Below are 21,976 nucleotides of genomic sequence, written 5' to 3'. Positions count from 1 at the left end.
AGTTTAATACTAGAAATGGACTACTGTATATAAACCAGAAACAAGAATGACACTGGGGAATGATTTTCCCTATTGCAATAATAGCTCTTAAATACTTATTCTTTGTTTACGAGACCATATATCTAATAAACCTCTCATATATCACTTTTCTATTTTAGAATACACTGGATATTTTTGTACATTATCACTGCAATTGTACATTCAATAACTGTGTGTTTATTTCTTCTCTTTTTCAAGTTTAATGTTCCCGTTTATAAATGTGTCCTTTTTGTTCTCTAAACCCAAACTGTGAAAAAGAAACCTTGTTTTTTTCTCAATAGGAATAATTTTAAAGGAAATAAAATATTTGTTCAGACACCAATAGGAAGCCACACCTAGTAATTCAGAAGAATTTTTGGGAAAGCCAGTTGTCTGCCATTATAAAGTGAGGAGCACAAGGACTGTCAAGACAAAAATAATAGCATGAATATTCACTCCCCCAAAATAAATGAAACTATAAGTAAAAGTGACACATAACTGAATTAGGGAAGAACTCAAACAGGTGTATTTAAAAAGTATTTGCCTGCCAATTTGGTTGAGATTTGGCAGTTTGTTAGAACAGGGTCGGCCAGATACGGCCTAGCCGGCAGTTTCTTCCCACCTAACCCTGGCCGATCCGACCTAATGCCAGCCGGCAACCCACGGCAGAGCCAGAACAAACTACGGCGCTGCATGTGGCTCTTGAGCCTCCGTGTAATGGCTCCCTTCTCTATTTACCGCGGCCGGCGTTAACACTTCCGCCACCAAGGTAAAGAGGGAACATTCCCTCTCCTCGTATGCATTGCAGAGGAGAGGGATTTCCCTTCAGGGGGCATTCCTGGTAGGGGGCCGAGCCATTAGGACGGACTCGAGAGAAAGTTCAGCCTAGTGTGCTCCTGCCTACCCCTGAAATGGCTTAGTGGCCAAAAAAGTTTGCTGACCTGTGTTAGAAGATAGAATTCACTACTGTCTAGGGACAGCTGTGCGCTTTTGATAATTAGCCACTAGGTGGCAGAAGGAGTCTCAGTTTTATTATACATTGAATCAAGCAATGAATAGGGATTTAAATGGCTGTGAATGATACAGAATTATGAATCAACAGATTACTAAAACTGAAATTTTTTTAGGATTATCCACACCGTTCAGATGAACTGTACAACAAAAGTGTTACGTTTTTTGGCGAGATAAAACAGTCAAAGGACAGAGCCGACTAGACAGCTAAAAATCCATTGTGTACAATATAGACTACACACATGGATACCTGTATGAAAAAGTCTTGTAAGAAATGCTTTGGAATCCAGTTAGAGCATTTACACTAAAATGTCAATCCAGATATTTTCATAGGTCATAATTTTGCACAAAATAAAATTCCAGAAGCAATTGGGAAAAACACTGATAGGGGAAAGGAAATAAAACGATTATGAAAACACAGCAGTGTGGTAGACCTTACATTTCATCCACGGGGGCTTTAATATATCTTTTGTTGGTCTTTTAAAGATAATGTAGATGAGATGATACCTTACTTGACTCCAAAATAATTTGTTCATTTTAGATAAAAAATAGATAGTGCACCATTACAGAGATTACATATAGAGTATAATTTGTGATTTTTGATAGTGGAAGTAGAAACATTCTTGAAAAACTGACCTCTGAAAGCCATGTCCACATATAGTGATTGCAGCAAAAGGACGAGTTGGCTTCGGAGTTTTTGCAACTTACTAATCTTTGTTATATTCTGTGTGTTGGTGGCCATATTGGTGGAGACTGGAATTTGCCTGCTTGCATCAGGGACTCCAGCAGGTAAATCAGTAAGTAGCACAATACAGACATCACCAAAATACCACTCCAAGTCTCCCGAGTACAGATTAGGCACAATGCACATTTACAGTTGGTTCTTCACTTGTTTTTTGTTCAGGTCCAGTTTAGTAACCAGCAGCTAATATTGACCCAAATAATAACTGATGCTTTATTATTTTTTTTGCTTTATGCTCTTCTCACTACAAACAGTTGGAGAAAGTGGGGATAAATAAAAGAGTCTTCCCTAGAGATCAAGGCTGTGTCTACCAAACAGGAAATAGTTTCTTCCCAAGGTCAGTTTCAGTGGAAAGTTAAGAAAATAAAGAAAGAGAAAGAGCACAAAACCAGAAAAGTTTGAGAGGAGCAGTTTGCACTGATTTTTTTTTTTTGGTCCTCTTTTCACCTATAGTGTTAATATGCCAAAATAAACATTTTACTTGCCATCATTTAGAATGCCCCCCTATGCAATGTACTGGTAGGTTGTAATGTACAACAATGCATAATTTGTGAGCAAAAACCAGAATAAAAAATTCCCCTGATTTTGGAGCCATTGTTATACCCTGGCAGCTAAATTTTAATAAAAAGGCTGCTTCAACACTCTCCCTGGAGAACTATAAAGGGGATTTACACTTTCTCTTTGCAAATCACTGCTTTCAATAGAAAATTTGAATCGTAATCTAGAAGTTGTGTCATTTAGTCAGCATAGTAACAGTTGGTGAAGAGGGAAAATATAAATGAGTAATACTCAAAACCTATAATTCCTGCGGTCAGGATAAAGATCTAATTACTGCATAATTACAGGATAATAAGATAATTACTGGCCAATTGCACAGGCTGGTTTGGTCAGGAAATGATTTCTCTGAGTACTTCAGCCCCTCTAATATTCTTTAATATAAAACTATGTGTTAAATGTTAATGTTTACATCAAACAACAATTTATACACAATTCTGAGATCTCAAAGACCTGACACTTTATTGGCCCCAAGAACAGTTTTTTTTTTTTTTTTTTTTTTAAAAAACACCGACAGAACTTTTACACAAATTCTTGGGCTCGTTCATATCAGAACATATCCACTGAATTTTAAATGCTGACATGACTGGTAAGGAGAAGGCCAGTGAACAAAAGTATGCGGAACTTTTTCTAAAGCAGTAAAACATAAAAAATGGTGTGAGCGATGGATTTTCACATCTGTGCCTTTTTTCCTATTACAGCAAAGTGAACAACAAGGCATCTGGTATAAATGAGCCATGAATTTTCAGCACTACATGGGTTGCTTCCTAAAAAGCTAAAATATTAGGTGCAGTAAGGTTGAAAATAGTAAAGTGCTTATTAGGAAGGCCATTGCAATAATATAAATTTGTAACCAAAATTTGGGAGGCATCACAGTATAAAAATAACACAACAACAACACATTCCATCTCACCGCATTTATTTAATTACAGAACAGTATTTCTATGTGGTTTGGAATGTGTATATTCTCTATGAAGTTATACAGGGTTACAAAAAAAAAAAAAAAAAATCGTCCTGCTAATCCTTTTTCGTTCCCGCTTTATTCATCAATATCATTTGGTATGCTAGACAATCTTTTGCCTGCAAAAATATCTCTTACATTTGCGTTCAAAAATAAGCTAAAGAATATAAAATCAAATATTCATGAAAACAGAGAGGCTTGTTGCTGACAACAGGACATGGGTGCATAAATTTAACTTTTCAAATCGAAGCATCCCTCAATATCGGGGTGCCTGAAAGAATATGGTCTTCATTTTTGCTGAAAGGAGAACTTAAATGTATTGCCCTAGAGTAAGGAATAAAAATATTAGAAATAACACAATTCTGGATCCCTTTCCGTAAAAGGAGTGCACAGAATTTGAAAGATAGTTCGTATTTGGGATTTCTGCATGCCTCCGAGACATACAGAAAAATCCTATAGAAGCTTCTATCCAGAATCTTGAAGATCATCAGTGGGAACATGCCACCATTTCTTATCTGGTTACAGGATTTCATATTTGTCCACAAGGAAAGCCGTCTCATTTGAAAACCTCACAGGGCTGTTCCCGTCCACTTGGGTCACTTTGGATACCTGAAAAAAAACGCACAAATATTTGTGACATTGCATTGCAAAAATTAATTTTATTCTCCACATTCAGGCCAGGCCTGCACACATCCCTGAAGCCAGGTGGAAAAAGTTTCATATAAAATTACATCTGGTGACTAAAGTTTCTTTCTTTCATCATTTGTGATGGAACCTAACCACATTTTTAAAAGAACCAGATGCATTTTGTAGTGCCAAATAACAAAACACAACTTTTAACTTTTAACTTTTAAACTGCATCCCTCAAACACATATACATGTTTAACATGTTGGGAGTTGTGATATTGCATGAAGTTTCTGTATTCATTTTCCAGACAGGAAGTCATTTTCTTTCAAGGTTGTGCACTGAAATATACATGTGGAGGTCCATTTATCCAAACTTTACAGCTGAAAACAATACATGTCTTCCCATTTATTTGAATGTGGTTAAAGTGACTGTCACTAGATTAAACATATGTGGCGAAGTACCATTTGCAAAAGGGTTTGTAGTGTAATGATCCCCTCTATGTACCTGTACGAACTTCAGGTCAGTGGCAAACACGTTTTATGCATAAAGGAAGCAAAAATAATAGCATAGATTACAGCAAGATGCCCAAGCCTTACCTGTATGTTGCAGTAGTTCTTTTTGGACACAAAGGACACTGTTACTGGGAAGAAATCATTAGGGTGACCAGCAATACTAAATTCCAAACTTCCAGTTTTGTTTTTGCTGTCAATGACGGGAAGTGTCCACTCTAGTATATTCCTTCGGCTGTCATGGTGGTAGTCTCCATCTATGTCTCCAATCACTGGGGCCCCGACTCCTGATCTGTAATGAAGAATTAGGCTCATTTCACTAATTTAGATGTGTTAAACATGACTTTATATTGGGATAAGTTACCCCTATTAAAATGTTCGATCCACAAACAAACAGGATGTACAATTCTTATTTTTCCACATCGCTTTCAAGATCAGACTGTTCACCTAATGCCCAATATATCCCAACACTTGAGACAGGTGACATTGTAAAAGATGTTCATTGGTTTTCACGCGTCAGTATTGTAATGTTTTGGTTGACTAGCTTTACCATGGTTCTTGACCACCGTCAAGGAGGGACACACAGTGAGGGAAAGAAGTATTTGATCGCTTGCTAAATTTGTATGTTTGCTCTCTGACAAAGAAATGACCAGTCTAATTGTAATGGTAGGTTTATTGTAGGTGTGAGAGACAGAATAACAACAAAATAACCCTCAAAAACCCCAGTGCTCAAAAGTCAGAGCTTGATGTGCATTGTAATGAGTGAAATAAGTATTTGATCTCCTATCAACCAGTCTGGAGACTGGCTAGGCCACTCCAGGACCTTCATGTGCTTCTTGAGCTACTCCCTTGTTGCCTTGGCAGTGTGTTTTGGGTCACTGTCAAGCTGGAATACCCATCCACAACCCATTTTCAATGCCCTGGATGAGGGAAGGAGGTGCTCACCCAAGATTTGATGGTACATGGCCCCATCCATTGTCCCTTTGATGCAGTGAAGGTGTTCTGTCCCTTTAGCAGAAAAACAACCCCAAAGCATAATGTGTCCAACTTCATGTTTAATGCTGGGGATGGTGTTCTTGGGGTCAAAGGGCAGCATTCCTCCTCCTCCAAACACGGAGACATGAGTTGTTGCCAAAGAGCTCAATTTTGGTCCGATCTGACCACAACACTTTCACCCCACTTGCTTCTGTGGACAGGTGTCTTTATTACAGGTACTGTAATAAGCTTGGATTATGTACACTCCCTTACAGAGGGTGCTCCTAATCTCAGCTTGTTACCTGCATACAGTGAGCAAACCTGGGAGCCTGAAATCTTGCTGGTTGATAGGGGATCAAATACTTATTTCACTCATTACAATGCACATCAAGCTCTGACTTTTGAGCACTGGGGTTTTGAGGGTTCTTTTGTTGTTATTCTGTCTCTCATATCTACAATAAACCCTCCATTGCAATTATGGACTGGTCATTTCTTTGTCAGAGGACAAACGTACAAAATTAGCAGGGGATCAAATACTTCTTTCCCTCGCTGTAGATGTCTCAGGCTATAAAGTTGCAGGTAGGGTTTTTTCTTATGAACCCTTTGAAATCTGACTGTAATAAAAACAAACTGAGAAAGCTCCTAATTACGGTAAGATGATCAGACTTTCTGATTTCAATACAGTGTTTAATAAACTTCAGCAGTTAATTTACTAGTTTCACTTTTTGTCTTAAAGTTTCTTTTTAAGAATTTGAAGATTTGTGTTTATTATAAAAAAACAAAAAAAAACAAACAATGACAGCATTGCAGTGGTTTGCCGATCTGATCATTCTTAACTAAAAGTACTTTGAGTTATCATGAAAGATGGGAGGGCAATGCCTCTGACCCCAAAAAGGTTCAGAGAGTAGAAGTCAGAAGTCTTTTTTTTCATAATGGGCCCCAAAGTACTGAAGCAAAAGGCTCAGCATGACAGCCAAGTGGCAATAACCTTTTTCAATAGGGGTCAGTAATGGCTGCATTCGTCACAACAGATTACCTTTCACATAGAACAGACTGGGCAAATATTAATTTAGTATATGACTTACGGTAATGGGATTGTAATGACAACATCATTCAGTTCTAGTTTGCCTTCCTGAAGTTCATACTCTATATTCACATCGCACCCACTTCCACTTTCTGAAGGCCAACAGTTAACTGTTAGGAAAGAAACCAGTGTTAAAAAAACAGTTTTTTTTTTATTATTATTTGGGCTGGATTTTTATGAAGTTAAGAACCATGTTAATCTGTAAAATTAAAAAATAATTTTTCTTTTTCTTAAAGGCCGTCATACTGGCATGCAGCACACCAATCCCTTGTGTATCCCTGTGTATGTTTATAATCCATATATATACTTACTAGTTAGAGGAATTAGGGCCTCATCTGTTGTCTGCAGTCGCCATTTTAGGACTCCAACATCATTATTAAGGGGGAAAGATTTTTCTGGATTTTTCAGTCCGATAATAGAATCTGTCGTAAAAAGTTTTTTGTCCACGTTGGGATGGGTCTATAAAGAAAAAAAAAGTGCACTATTGCTTTGAAATAAAAACTGATAAAAGGAAAAGAGGGTTGAAATGATCCTACCACACCTAATGATCAGATGTGTTACTTCATTAATAAAAGAGCTTCATGGAGACTCACCTGGAGTTGAACACCTTTCATGTCTTCATTTTCAACATGCACACGGATCCTTCCAAATTTATCATCAGCCACTCTGAGCATAATGAGACCATGGACTTCCATATTTTGCAAACCACCATCTCTGCTGCAGGTTAAGGTAATTTTCTCTTCAATCTTCAAGTGAACGCTACAAATTCAGATAGGATTGGGATTATTAAAAGGCTCTCATTTTAGTGTTGATAAATAAAACAAATGGTCAGGTCAATAAAAACTGACAAACCTAAAAAACAAACAAACAGCACTGGTATAGTACAGACCTTTCTACGTGGGCTGGTGGTGGAAGGACTTTTGTTGCTTCTGGTTGTCTCTTTCCAACAGATGGAGTAACAATTGTCTCTCCTTCAGATTTCAATTTGTCTACAAAGTTGTCTACTTCCTTTCCTTTAGCTCCAAGTTTTAAAGCCTTATTGGAAGCAGATGGTCTAAAATAACACAGGAATAAGTGCATGTAACAATGTTTTCCACATTATAAGCAGAAAACAATATACCTGTTCACAAACAATTATTGTGGTTTAAAGTAACAATACACTTTTTACTGATGCTTTCGGATTGAGTGGTAAATAGTTAGTGACCCTGTCAAGTTTTCTATTGATATCTGCATCACCACTGAGGAGAGAGGAATTTTTACAATAGTGATACTTTTTTGCAGTGACAATTTTCTCGGGTGTGGAGAAATTCTTAACTTCCTTTAGATTTTTATTTAATTTCCTGTTGTGTCTAAAGAATATTCAATAGGACACAGGCAGATGAAAAAAAAAATTGACAGGCGTTTTACCATTTCCAAAAGTTAATATGTATTGGCTTTAAATATACTTTACAAGACACATTCTTACAAAAACAACTACATGCACATAAATGTACAAATTAAATGTTACCTTGTTGATACAGGAGCAGTCTTTGTTTTCTCTGATTCAATGATGTTCTCAGTTATTAAGGCGGCTGCATTACTGGAAATAGATGAAGTACCAGAACTTCCGAACCCTCCAAATCCTGGAGCTTTCTTACCCTGACGCTCAGCATCCCTCCTAGCCTGCTGTAGCTCTTTAGCTTTACGTCTCATCTCAGCCTTTGCCTCTCGTTCCTGAGTCTAAAGCATAAAATAAATAAAAAATGTGTTTGACGTGTATATAAAAATATGAGACATCATCTAAATAAGTTATACCCAGCAAGTGGAAAGTAATGCAGAATTCAAAGGATATCCAATTTCGATAAAATTAAAATTAGTCACCATTCGATGGACTTTCTTGTGTTCTCTGTTTTCAACTTATTTCACTTCTGAGTCCTTTACAAAATGTATCTATCGCTGCAAGAAGCTGGACTCCAGCTAACAGCTTATATCCTAAAGGACTTCTTATATGTAGTGCATTATTACCACTGCCTGTGGCTCCTTTGTGCAATAACATGATGACGACTACAACCAGGTTTAGGACTCAAAATCTTAAAAGCCAACGTTGGATGTGGGGTAACCATCCAGCCCCCTTAATTTGAATACACAAGCATGATTTTTGAAAGGACAACTTTAACTTTTAGTAATAGACATTCAAAAAGGTCCTAGGTTCTTGATGATGTGTTCTAAAAAATTAAACCACAGTCACATAGCTACCAATTCTTAAAATGGGGGAACAAAATTCCCTATTACAATTAAAGCCTGGCAATCACCAAACAAGTCTAATATATGGATTAGATTTGTAATACAAGCAAGTATTTGGGCCAAGTTTATAATTAAGGCATTGCTCATTTGTAAGGATGGAACTACAAAAACCACATCCTTTACATTCCAGCATTAGGAGGCAAATGACACTTTCAGTAAAGTGTACCTTTTTTTTTTTTTATTTCAGCCTTTTTCCCCCCAGTGACAGCCAAGTAATACTGCATGCTGGTTTACATAATTAAAGGTTAGTGTGTTGAAAGACAGAATTACAGAGCTTAATAGCAGCTGAAATAAGAAATTGTTCTGAAGGAGAACAAAAGAAATGCAATGTGGGTCTTCCTATGATCTTTATCACCTGCAGATGTGCAAAAAGTGTAGATTATTAAAAATGCTGGGGATGGGGGGGATTGCTCTTTGGATGTGCACTTTTTGTTAAACTTTTTTTTTTTCAATAAACTGCATATATCCTTTCTTTACCCAAATATGTCAACAATGCTACCTCAGATGTGGAATGAAGAAAACCTAATCCACATTGGAGATTAGTATTTAGATATGTGACTTTAATAGACTTGCACAGTAAATTTTAACCAAGAAAAAAAACTGGATATAAAACTTGACATTATTGCTAAAATAGAAAAATGGTCATGAATAAGAATATTAAATTACTGACATATAACCAAAATAAACTGACTATGCTATATCAAAAAGACAGATAAATAAATACTAACTGATCGACATACTTTATAACCATGCATAGATAACTTGTTTCAAACATCTTACCTCTCTGACAGCTCTGAACACTTTCTCTTCATGAGAATCCATCTCAGTGAATGTTCTGATTTGGGCCAAGTTCACATTTTCTCTATATCCCAAAGCAACAATTTCATCAAAAGCAAATATTAAATCAAAACAGTGATCAGAGATTTCAGTCTCTTCCAAAGCTCGACAATATTCTGGAATCTGTAAAATAATGCGTTATGCATATTATGTAGTATTTTTACCCATGCAAGCAAAATAATAAACATTAATAACAAAGTTGTAACTAATGTAGGTAAGTGTAAATAATACTCCTTAGCAAAAGGCAAACTGACTATAGAGTATCCATAAACAAAAATAGGTACTGCATTGTTTAGGTATTTATAGGCCTTGGAACTCCATACAATTGGCTACATTTGGGATGTAAAAGCCAGAACGTGGCAATATATAATATAATAACCACTCGGGTATAAATAGGGCTCACAGTGTTTCCAATGTGGCCTCATTAAATACATTTTTTCTGAAGTACAGAAAAAGGCTGCTATTTCTAATTTTTATTCAACAAATTTTAGTTGTCTGTCATATTGATCCTTTAAATTTTCCTACCTGAATAAAAACCATTACAAACCAAGAAGAAGTATGAAGGCAAGGACTGATGACATTATGCAATAAAGTCAGCAAGATAAACAAACATGAAACCAGCAGTTTGAGAAATAGAAATAACACTGTCAGTTCACGCTTCAAATAACTCCAGAAATCCAAAAAAAAAAAAGGAAAAATAAAGACAGATTTTTTTTAATATCCTTACTAGTTTTATTTTGTTTATTCATTTATTTATTCATATTAAATTGTTTAGGTTTGCCTTGAGCTCCATGATAAGATATCACTTACCACTCTAGAAAAAAGTCTGAGAGTTTCAAGGTCCTCAAGAATATTGCTATTCTTTGTAGTAATGAGAACCATATACAGTTTCTCCATAGGCTGGTAGACATATCGAACACTTTCGGTTTCCACGAAGGTGTGCTGTTTTCCAGTATTCATTAGTTTTGGGAAAGCAGCTAACAGTCCCTCAATCCGTGTCCGAGTCATTTCCACAAACTGTCGTGATACTATGGCCTTACCAGCCTTCGTACAGACCGCAGCCGCCAGTAGCACCTGAAATTAAATTGAAAGAAGTATTTATATAGTGCCAACATATAATGAAAAAGGTAGCCAGCTGATATTCCCAAACCCTAGGAAAAAAACACAATAAACACAATCACATGTATATGAAAAGTGTATGTGTTTTATTAACACAATCATTGGTATACTTTATGTAGCAAACTGATATTCAGAAGTCTGTTCAGCCATAAATATTAACAACCACACAATGGACTTGTAACTGGTAAGGACTACATTATTATAAATTAAAAATGTATTTACTTTGCATGAGCCATGCCCTTGCTGCGATACGTGACAAAGACTTCCTGAAAAACATCTGAAGATTAGAGAGGGTAGGCTCACTTCTGACCCAATCCAAAAACACAAAGGGCCAGCATGTCTGAAAAGGTTTACACCTAACCCAAAAAAGTTACCAACTTATCAAAGCACTACAAGTAGCTTCATGTGCAAGACTAAAGTTTTATGGCTTTTCATAGTGGGGGATTACACCTCTTTACTGCTGACTTTGTGCAAGACCCTTTTCTTAGGTTTGTCATATTGGGTGGATGCATTTAACATGTCATTAGCTGTGTTTTGCTATGCTGGGGAGAATTCCAGATAGGATTAGTTGCAAATCAATTAAAACTGAAATATATCCTATTACATCAGGGTTGTTACTGTTGGGTGTTGCAATGCATAACACAGAGGCGCCTTGTCATGGCTACACAAATTCCACATATACACTAAACAATATGTATGAAAGAAAGCTATCTATGTTAAATCAAGGAACAGAATATTTTCCTGATTGGTCGGGTTATTGATTCTTTACACCGCACATTATTGCTCATTATGTAGCAATAGGCTTATCCCAATATATTAAGCAGCATTATACATAAAGTTTAAGGTAATCTTGTTTAAATTCATTATATGATACAAAAATGTGTAAGCCGGGGGAACCTTTAAAAAACAAAACACATAAAAACAATCAGTGGATTCAGAAATAAAGTAAACAGCCAAAGTTGTATGTACTTTAGGACCTTTCTAAAGAAAACCACTGGCTGTAATGTAAGCTGCCATTGCTGAACTCATTCTAAAACAGACTCAACTTTTTTAACATGGGGGAACCCTTGCGATACCTTGCAGGTCCTAAAGAAACCCAGCTGTAATTACTATAACCACAGCTCACAGTATATTAGCAGGGTGGACAATGGAATACATGCCTTGTACATCACTTTTACAGACAGCCAGAAACTGACCAGGGAGAGGTCTAAATTGCCCAGGGCTCATGGAACCCCCAACCACCTTTAGAGGAACCCTGGCTGAGAAACATTGCTCTAAAAATACTAAATGTCTGGTTGTAGAGCTGACGTTTTGGTGTCAGTACTTTGCAATTACATCAGAAACAAGCATGAAGATAGTTGTGTGACAACTAGACAAACACTAACTACATATTCATTCTGAGTCAGTGATTAAAAATGTAATAAAGGAAGATTAGATTACCAGTTTACATAATCTCTCAAGGAAAGGTTTACTTTAAAGCTCTGCTCCTGAATGGTTGGGTTAACTTCTGTAAAATGCATGATCATTCTGCATAGCACCTCAACTTACAACACATTAAAATGCATGTACCTTATGCTATGTGTGCTGTGTCACTACAATAAGGGTCACTTCCTTTTTTAGATCTGTTGCAACGTGTTGTCGGCCCATTATTATTGTCCTTACTAAGTTCCTTTTATGCACAGCATTGAAACCTAAAAGTGAAGATTAGCTCCATTTGTCCCATCAGTTCCTATTAGTTCCAAGCACACTTCTATGTGTAAGGGTATTGTTAATGCCTACTATGAATGCGTATCATGGGCAGCATGGTAGCTCAGTGGTTAGCACTCTGGTCTCTGCAGCGCTGGGTCCCAGGTGAAAATCTCGGCCAGGACACTATCTGCATGGAGTTTGCAGGTTCTCCCCATGTTTGTGTGAGTTTCCTCCAGGTACTTCGGTTTCCTTCTACATTCTAAAAACGTGCAGTTAAGTTAATTGGCCTCCCCCAATATTGTCCTTGGACTGTATTAATAACATGACTGACATAGGCCCATTGGATTGTGAGCCCCTTTGAGGGACAGATAGTGATAGGACTATGGACTATGTAAAGAACTGCGTAATATGTCGGCACTATATAAATACTGTATAATAATAATAATATCAAAGTATTTATTGCAGCTCTTCATGCATGAAGGTCACCCCAAATGCAACAGTAATATCCAAATTATTAAAATATTACAGACCTTATATAACTGGCACAACACACAGTGACCAGCCCAATGATTTCAGACAAAAAGGGATGAACTCTGTGTATGTCAGATATTCTGTATGAGCACATCTTCATTTATCAATGGGAAGTGGTTTACTATACCCTATGGAGTAAATATATAAATGTACTATACTATATAAATATTTAAAATGCAGACAATAATGTTATATCCTTGGCAGGGTAACATTCACTGCCGGATTGTTTTTTTTACATGCCGTGGTCTCCCCAGTTCCTTTTAGCCAGGTGTACCACCTGGCTGATTTTTGGTAGTTACTGAGGAAGCCACCCATCTACAGCTTTTTTTTCCACCACCTAGTTTTAAAAAATTCTGGAGAGAATACTGCACATGCTTTACATGACAAGATGTAATAAAACAAAACATACATCCTTTAAAAAAAGTACAATCTACAAAAATATGTCAGCATGGCATATTTCAGGAATTTGTGTGAATATATGCGGGGGCAGGACGTTTATAAGGGGCAGACATGAGTCCCTAATGCCTAGTACTATGTACAGGGCCAGTTTATGGAGACATTAGAGATCGATAGATGGAGCCCCCTATATGTTTTCTGTAGTTTCCTCAACGAAAGGTGCCCAGTCTGCTGTTTATCTGGTTCTGCTGACCAGGATCTGACAGCTCTTACCCAGACATACTGTACATACACACAGAAATCTATATTGTATATACACAGTGATCAGAGTATGTATAGTATCATTTTATTATAGTAAGTACTGGGTGTTGGACCGCTGCACTTTCTGTAAAAGTCTTGTTCTCCATCCTGCTGCTGACACAGAGAAGCTTCTTTTACTTTTCTGTGAGTTTATTTCCAATCAAGTGTCTGAAAATCAACCTAGTCTGCTCTCTTTAGAAAACCCTCAGTTCTGTGACTATATAATGTCTATAGAGATCCAGAACCATTGTGTGATGGTCCCCAAGTAGCAGCTATTAATCTGTATACATAGACCCACCAGGCACTATGGTTCTTCGTGGCAACTGATGGATACCAGCAACACCACAACTAATAAAGACAGTGACAATTTCACATACAGGTGGCATAAATATGAATAAATATGCTTTTTTACAGAATGCATGTAGTTTAATCATCCTAAGTGAATAGTGAACTGTACCAAACAAGTAATTGGGAATATAGGATTCTAAATATCTTTGTGTGTGCACTGTGAAGGGTATGGACATCACAGGGAGCAAACCAGATTTCTATTTTACTTTGTGGAGTCTCCATAATGATTGTTTATGGTTACATTAAAGCAGAACTCTGGGCAAATGTTTGTTATATGCCCCTAAATTTACATGCTCCAAATGCAGTCACCCTTATTACCTCAATTCCTTATTCCAGTATTTTTTAAAACTGGATTCCTCCAGGAATAAACTGGGGGTTCTTTCAGCAATTTGTGCCTCTCAGGTCAGTTTAGGGGTAATCAATGATACTTTTGGCTATCTGCAAAAGTGACATTCTTTGCACTGGCCAGCAATGTAAGACATTCTTCCCACTGACCACCAGGCTAATGTACTGTGAGCTGGGCATGTAGGTGTTATAGCATGGCTACCCTGATAACCTGAAAGTTACCTCAAGGGGTTACTCATGTTCAAAACGTTGAGAAAGGCCACCTTATATTAAGGTAATGGTTTTTACCCATCTAACAGATGACCACAAAAAATTTTAGGTTGAAAACTTTCACTTTCCTATCCATTTGCAGTCCCAGTCAGCCATTGAACAATGTGGAAGTAGCACGGTGATAAAGCCACCCCTGGTCCTGTCCCTTCTTGCACACACACTCCCAGACAACACTACAAGAGAATTATGCGCGGGGTGTAGGTAAAATACATTTGGAGGCTCTTTTAACCTCCATGGCCGTATGCATATTAAGTATTTTTAAATGTAAAAGCGGTACATTTAAAACTACTTAGTATTTTAAATTTCCCACCTGGTCCCACCTCCCAGCCACACACTCACGCACAGATGCCTGGCCGGCATCTACTTCTCCTGACCTCACGTCCCCAACCTTCACACGCCGGGGATGCAGATGCCGGAAAGGCATTGCCAGGTTACACAGGTGCCAGGTTGGCATCACGAGGGGAAGATGCTGGGCATCGCTGGAGGATTCCACCCCGAGTGTGGCTCGGGGTTACTGCTTTTGATTTGGATAATTACCAGTTAATAAGGTGTGCTTTACTGTTGCTTAAAGACAAAAAAGAAAAAGGGCGCAGTATAGGATTACAAACCATTTCTGCACTGAGCAAGGGGCAGAACTCTAAAGATGGTGTAAAAAAAAAAAAATGGGACGAATCATATTAGTTTCTGCAGTTAAAAAAAAACAAAAATTTGGTCCTGTTGAAGTCACATGTCTGAATCTCCACAAATCACAGAGCTCTCTTGGCGCTCAATTAAACATAAAGTTGTGTGGGGCTTTATTGCCTAAACACTGCACCCCAATTCTTATAAGAGGAGCAGGTTGTGATGTGCACAGAGAAACACCAACTAACAGAAACCAGATAGCACTAAACTGACCCCATGGAAAATTATTTGTGGAAATCTGTGCATGTAACCATTGAGTTCTTTCATTGCACAGGGAAGGATTAGAACCCCTGTTCTGTTAATATTGGGAGATTCAATGTCCCTGAAAGTGAGAAAGATTTTAAGCGTTTCCTAAAACTACTACAAGAGGGAATCCTTACAATGGGGTCACTTGTCCCAGTAAGAATTCCGCATAGCAGGTGATCGGTCCGGAGGTTTCTTCTATTGGGTACCACGTCATCCTGGCATCTGTCTTCAGGTCAGCGCTCTGAGCACCGCCATCTTCTCCTCTTCTTCCAGGTTCTTCTTCCTACCTCATCTGGCCGAGGCGCGAGATCTGGTGACATGGATGGGAAAAAAAACTTGCAAATCTCACGCCGCATGCATGAGATCTCCATTTTTTTTCCCTATTTGACAAAAAGGCTCCTTCTGCACATGTCCAAGATGCCCAAGCATACGCAGAAGGAGCATCCAAGAGTCGCCCGGGATGTGTGACGTAGGTATCCCGGGAGGCTCTACACTTATTCATTAGGGGGAGGTGCTGCACCCTTTTTTTTTTTTTTTAAAGGGTGTTGCACTTAAAAAATACAGAATTTTTACCCTAGACAACCCTTTTATGTAAAGTGAAATTTCTGAGTTTAGGTACACTTTAAGAGATTTCCTCTTCCTGTTGTGTCTGTGGGACAGGAAGTAAAGGAAATTCTCCCCAATTTGATAGGTAAGAAAAATCCAAACAACATTTTTAAACGTATGAAAAATCTACAATACAAAATACTTGATATTACAACAGGAAAAATCCATTCCGCATAGGAGGGCACATCAATAATTTCCAATGATTTCCAGTTCTGGAGGTGAAATGTTTGGGGATGAATAGGAGATTGTGATGGTATAAAAGGGTTCTGATGGGTTATATGACCCCAGTCCCTGGCAGAGGCCATGACACCCTGATACCTGACAATAATGGGATTACAATAACAAATCACCATGGCAGCACACGATGACGGGCCCGTCACCGCACCCAGGCGCCGCCATAACATCCCTAAGGAGCATTGGCCCCATCATAGGGGCCCTGGACTCTGCACTGCCCGTCACCAGCTGACAGGACGCACTGACAGTTCCTGCGCTCCGTCCCGGCTCCCAGGCGCTTAGGAGTCCATGAAGACGTCCAATTTCCTCCTCATACCATACAACACACACCCCCGGACCTCCCCTCCTCACCATGTTTGCGGTTCTTAGCGCCGGTTATTTCGCCTTTCTGCCCGTTCACTGGACTCCGACAGCCCTCTTCACAATATGGCAGTCCCGGGGCCACGTCTTCAACAGGAAGATACGTAACGTCCGGGGGAAACATAGGTATGGCACGTCGGACAGGGGAGGCCAGAGCAGCCATCTTGGTTGTGGGCAGTGGTCTCTTTATGACGTGGTATAGGGTTAAGTCCGAGATTTCCCATGGAACACGTAGTCACTTTATACGTTCCTAAGTTTGCGCTGTAAAAAAAAAAAAAAAAAAAAACTTCCCTGACGTAAGCGTGTTTAAAAAAATGTTCAGAGATGTTAATTTTAGCAACTACATTATCTTTAGAATAAAATATATGACAAAAGCAGATTGTGAATAAAAATATTATTACTTTTCTATAAATCTTAGATTGTAAACTCTTTGAGGCAGGGTCCTCTCCTCCTGTATCACTGTCTGTATCTGTCTGTCATTTACAACCCCTATTTAATGTACAGTGCTGTGTAGTATGTTGGCGCTATATAAATCCTGTTTAATAATAATAATATTTTTTCAATAATGCCTAGTACACACAATATAATATGCTGATGATTTTCCACTCAACTAAAACAATCCAAAAAGGGCACCAGGATTGCCACCTTTACTAAGAAGAATATTGGCTTTGTAATTTTTTCTCCTATCAAAGTGTACCTAGGAAAGTCACGCATCCCGGGAGGCTCTGTGTGCTCATTCTGCACATGCCCTGATCTTGGACATGCGCACAAGGGACATGAGATGGTGATCTCACGCAAGTGATGTGATATTGGCTCACTTTTTTTCCCCTTTATAGCGGTATAGGTCACCCGATCTCAGGCCTGCGCAGTGCGAGATCGGGTGACATGCCAAGATGACCAAGGAAGACGGAAGGGAAAAGTGAAGATGACGGCGCCCAAGGCTTCCTCAGCGCCGGGACAAAGAAGAGTTCCAGGACGACGCGGGACCGGATTGTGGGAAGGACCAGCGATATCGAGGGATCTATCGGGATTAAAGGTAGGTGTCATTTTTTTTGGTTTAGTCCCGCTTTAATTACATTGCCAACGAGTACATTTTTTTTGCTGCTAAACGGGTAAAATATCAGCCAGATGGTAACCTTTCTGGGCATACATGTGTACAGTATTCTGCCCATCAGGGCATGGGGTAGGGATGGGGTAAATGTCAGCAAATAAAAACTTCCAAATGGATTTGCCTGATTGTTCATCCACACAAGTATGCTTGCAACTGATTTTTACCTAAATGTCTGATATGTCCACATTATTATTATTTTTATTATTATTAAACTGTATTTATATAGCACCAACATATTACACAGCGCTGTACATTAAAAATGGGTTGCAAATGACAGACAGATACTGACAGTGACACAGGAGGAGGAGAGGACCCTGCCCCGAAGAGCCTACATGCAAAAAGGGACCTTAAATTTAGATGCTACTTAGCTGTCAGACTTCACACCATATCCAATCATTATATCAGATAATCTGATCAGTGAAAATTGTACTAGGCCCAACGGAGCTACAGCCATCAATGTTATCTGACACTTCCAGGAGTGTCATATGCCATGTCGTCCTCATATGCTGCAGATCCCCCACTCACTGTTATTACACAGCGGTGCCATAGCAGCTGGAGGGAGAAATCACAATACACAGCATAGAGACTCGCCATGCAATGGTCCAGCAAATACCTGCAGACCTCTGCAAGATAGTGAAGACTGATATTACCCAAATTATTTCTATTTTAGGATTTATTACCTGGGATTCCAACCTCACGTTGAAGATGATCAACAGGCTGATTCTTTAGCAAGAACCATCCAGGTGGAAATGCTATTAAAAATCACTCACAAATGTGATACATTTACTAAATGAGTATTAGATATGTAAAGATTTTGTTCATCATCCAAAGGTAATTCACTTTATTACTGCATTACACACAATGAATATCCATTCTGATTAGCACACTATAGCACATATACAGTAAGTGAATACATATTGGTGGCTCAGTGGTTTGCAGTCCGGCCTTTGCAGGCGCTAGGTCCCAGGTTCATTCCTGGCCAGGCCACTATGCGTAGGTTTCCTCCTACATTCCAAAAACATGCAGTTAGGTTAATTGGCTTACCCCAAAAATTGTCCTTAGGCCGTATTATTGACATATGACTATGAAAGGGACATTAGATTGTGAGTTCCTTTGAGTTCACAACTAGTGACATGACTAAGGACTTTGTACAGCACTGCGTACTCTGTCGGCGGTATATAAATACTGTGTAATAATAATAATAGTGCACTACAAGACACAGAAATTGTGCAGGTGGTGTTTTTCACAGGGATTGCAGCCGAATAAAAACTCAAGCACTTAATTTGCAATATAAGAGTGTGAATTTACCCTAAAGTGGCATGTTCAGATCAGAAGTATTTTACAGTGGTGTTCACCAACTCCAGTCACCTACTATCAAATACTAGCCGCCGGTAGCAATAGCAAGTTGGCACTGAAGGACTTTTGCCAGTGTTTGGAAGTGCCTGTGTAGATAGCGGCACTCCTGTACTCCTTTTACGTATTTTATTTGTTTTTGTAACTTGAAACTTACTACGCTCAAAACTGTTTACAAACGCTTGCACAAGCATCTCTAAATCTATGGAGGCAGCAGGGGAAGTAAACCACCCCTGGAAGCTCCAAATTGCATCTAAAAGAAATGGTGCCTGGTAAATACATGATAATGAATGAACCAACTCATTCCAATGGTAACTATTTTTTTGCAAATACCACTAGTCTGAACATGTTCAAAGAAGTTGGAAGATAGAGCTTGATATAACTCAGGGAAAATGAAGGACCTCAGATGAACTTTGGAAACACGTTGGACAGAACTCAAGAGAATGTGGAAGGATCTCAAAGGAACACATAGACTTCAAAGGAAAGAGCTCAGAAGCCAGTTTCTCAACAAGATAGAGATAGGTCATGGATCAGATGACAGACATTCATACAGTATGGCAGGCTTCAAAGAAACTGTGTATCAAATCTTTTATAATTTTAAAAAAATAAATGGTTATTATTACTTGTTCCTCTATTTCTGAATCACTTTCAATGCTTTCAGAAATATTATTATTAAAAAGGATTTATATAGCGCCATCATATTACGCAGAGCTGTACAATAAACTTGGGTTGCAAATGACAGACAGATACAGACAGTGAACCAGGAGGAGGAGAGGACCCTGCCCCGAAGAGCTTACAATCTATGCTTTTAAACTGAATTTATGAGCAATTATACAATTCCCAGGCACATTTTTTAGTTTTCCTGGCATAGAAGTAAATAAATGATAACCACACTCCATTCAAAATGTATGTCAATGTATCAAAACTTGATACATTTAGAAAGTCACAAGGCAGTCACAATACATCTACAGAAAAAATCTGCTTTTTTTTTACCCTTAAAGTTCTAACTGCCACAACGGAAAAGACCTAATGGGAGCACAGAGCCTCCTGGGATACCTACATAATGTATATTAGGCTTCAGGCTGCTACTCCCAATGTCAGGCATGCGCAGAAGAGGCTTTTCCAGACATTGAAAAAAGCATGCGCAGTGAGATCAGATCATTATTTTACCAAATACAGCAGAATACTTCACCCCCTCTTGTACCTGCGCAGTGCAAGATCGGGTAACGTAGGCAGAAGAAGAAAGAAGATGGTGGTGCCTGGCGCTTCCTCCAGGCTGGAGAAAAGGAAGAATCCAGGACAGCGGGATACTCAATCATGGCCAGCTCTCATTTATAACTTACCGTATTTTTCGGACTATAAGACGCACTTTTTCTTCCCCAAAACTGGGGGGGAAAAGTGGGTGCGTCTTATACACCGAATACATGTTAAATATAACGGTAATTAAAAAAAATCATACTCACCCGATCCCGCGATCCTGTGGGCTTCTTCTTCTCCTCGCTCTCCTCCCGGCTGCAGTGCGTGTCTCCTCCTCCTCTGAGCGAGGAGAAGCCGACATGCATGCCCTCGCGATACCGTAAGCAGGATCAGCCTGCTTACGGTATCGCGAGGGCACGGGTGTCGGCTTCTCCTGGCTCTCCTCCTGGCTGCAGCGCGTCTCCTCCTCTGAGAGAGGAGAAGCCGACACACGTGCCCTCGCGATCCGGTAACCAGGCTGGATCAGCCTGCTTATGGGATCGCTGGGGTATGCGTGTCGGCTTCTCCTCACTCAGAGGAGGAGGGGACACGCGCTGCAGCCGGGAGGAGAGCCAGGAGAAGAAGAAGCCCACAGGATCGCGGGATCGGGTGAGTATGATTTTTTGGCACAGGGTGATCAGAAGGGGATACATTGTGTCAATGTATCCCCTTCTAATCACTCTGTGTCAATGTATCCCCTTCTGATCACTCTGTGTCAGAGTGATTAGAAGGGGATACATTGACACAGAGTGATTTTTTAGTATTTTGTTCAGAATCTTTTTTTTCTAGGTTTTTCTCCTTCAAAATTGGGTGCGTCTTATAGGCCGGAGCGTCTTATAGTCCGAAAAATACGGTAGATTCATTTTAAATTTTTGCACAGGCCCATCTTTGTTAAGCTGGTTTGTCTACACCTTGAGTAATGAGTGCCAAGTTTCAGTTGGCTCATGTTCCTATAAGCCTCTTCAAACCTGGACAAACAAAATCATATAGACTGATCTCTTAGGATCCCCTAATTTATACAAATTCCCTATAAAAGTAATATTTAGTAAAATATTACAATTCTAACAAGTGGACAGCGGCAGTGCTATTTTACCTAACCTTTATTGGTTTCAGTGGCATTTTTTTTATTTTACCAATAGGTTTTGGTGACCAGTGGTTACTTATTGATTTTATGCTGTGCCAGGATTATAGTTGCACCATTGAGTGGATATCACGCAGACACAACCTGTTTTATTACTTTCCCGGGTGCTGTAATGCAGCTGTAATGTTCCAGACTCAGAATCTTGCTTCCATATTGCAAAGGTGCAGAGATCCCAGCATAAGGACATAAAGCTTAAAGTGAGAACAGGTGCACTTTGACATAGCACAAACTGCCAAATGAATGAAAACAAAATGTATAAAGCAGCCACAGCATGAGCTAAAAACAATTAGTGAAGGACTTAAACATCTCTGAACCTATTGATCTCCAATCAAAAATAGTCATCATATTCCTTTATGGAATGGGAGGCTAGGGCCATAGCAGACCTCTGCAGAGAGAGGGCTGTTTCC

At 39.0% G+C, this 21,976-nt stretch overlaps 1 protein-coding gene across 1 annotated transcript; it reads right to left on the bottom strand.

Moving 5' to 3' along the window:
* Window positions 1-3,228: 3,228 nt before the first annotated feature.
* ARCN1 (archain 1) lies at window positions 3,229-16,853 on the bottom strand. Its single transcript, XM_072425770.1, has 10 exons — window positions 16,720-16,853; window positions 10,414-10,677; window positions 9,547-9,726; window positions 7,991-8,202; window positions 7,373-7,537; window positions 7,077-7,242; window positions 6,795-6,942; window positions 6,485-6,593; window positions 4,512-4,716; window positions 3,229-3,896 (listed from the first exon to the last, which is right to left on the bottom strand). The coding sequence occupies exons 1-10, from the start codon at window positions 16,720-16,722 to the stop codon at window positions 3,807-3,809; spliced, it is 1,542 nt and encodes a 513-aa protein (XP_072281871.1). The 5' UTR covers window positions 16,723-16,853; the 3' UTR covers window positions 3,229-3,806.
* Window positions 16,854-21,976: the final 5,123 nt, after the last annotated feature.

Source organism: Pyxicephalus adspersus, chromosome 11, assembly GCF_032062135.1.
Source record: "Pyxicephalus adspersus chromosome 11, UCB_Pads_2.0, whole genome shotgun sequence".
Lineage (NCBI taxonomy): Eukaryota > Metazoa > Chordata > Amphibia > Anura > Pyxicephalidae > Pyxicephalus > Pyxicephalus adspersus.
The sequence above is the reverse complement of the archived record's forward strand: the minus strand, read 5'-3'. Positions and strand labels throughout refer to the sequence as shown.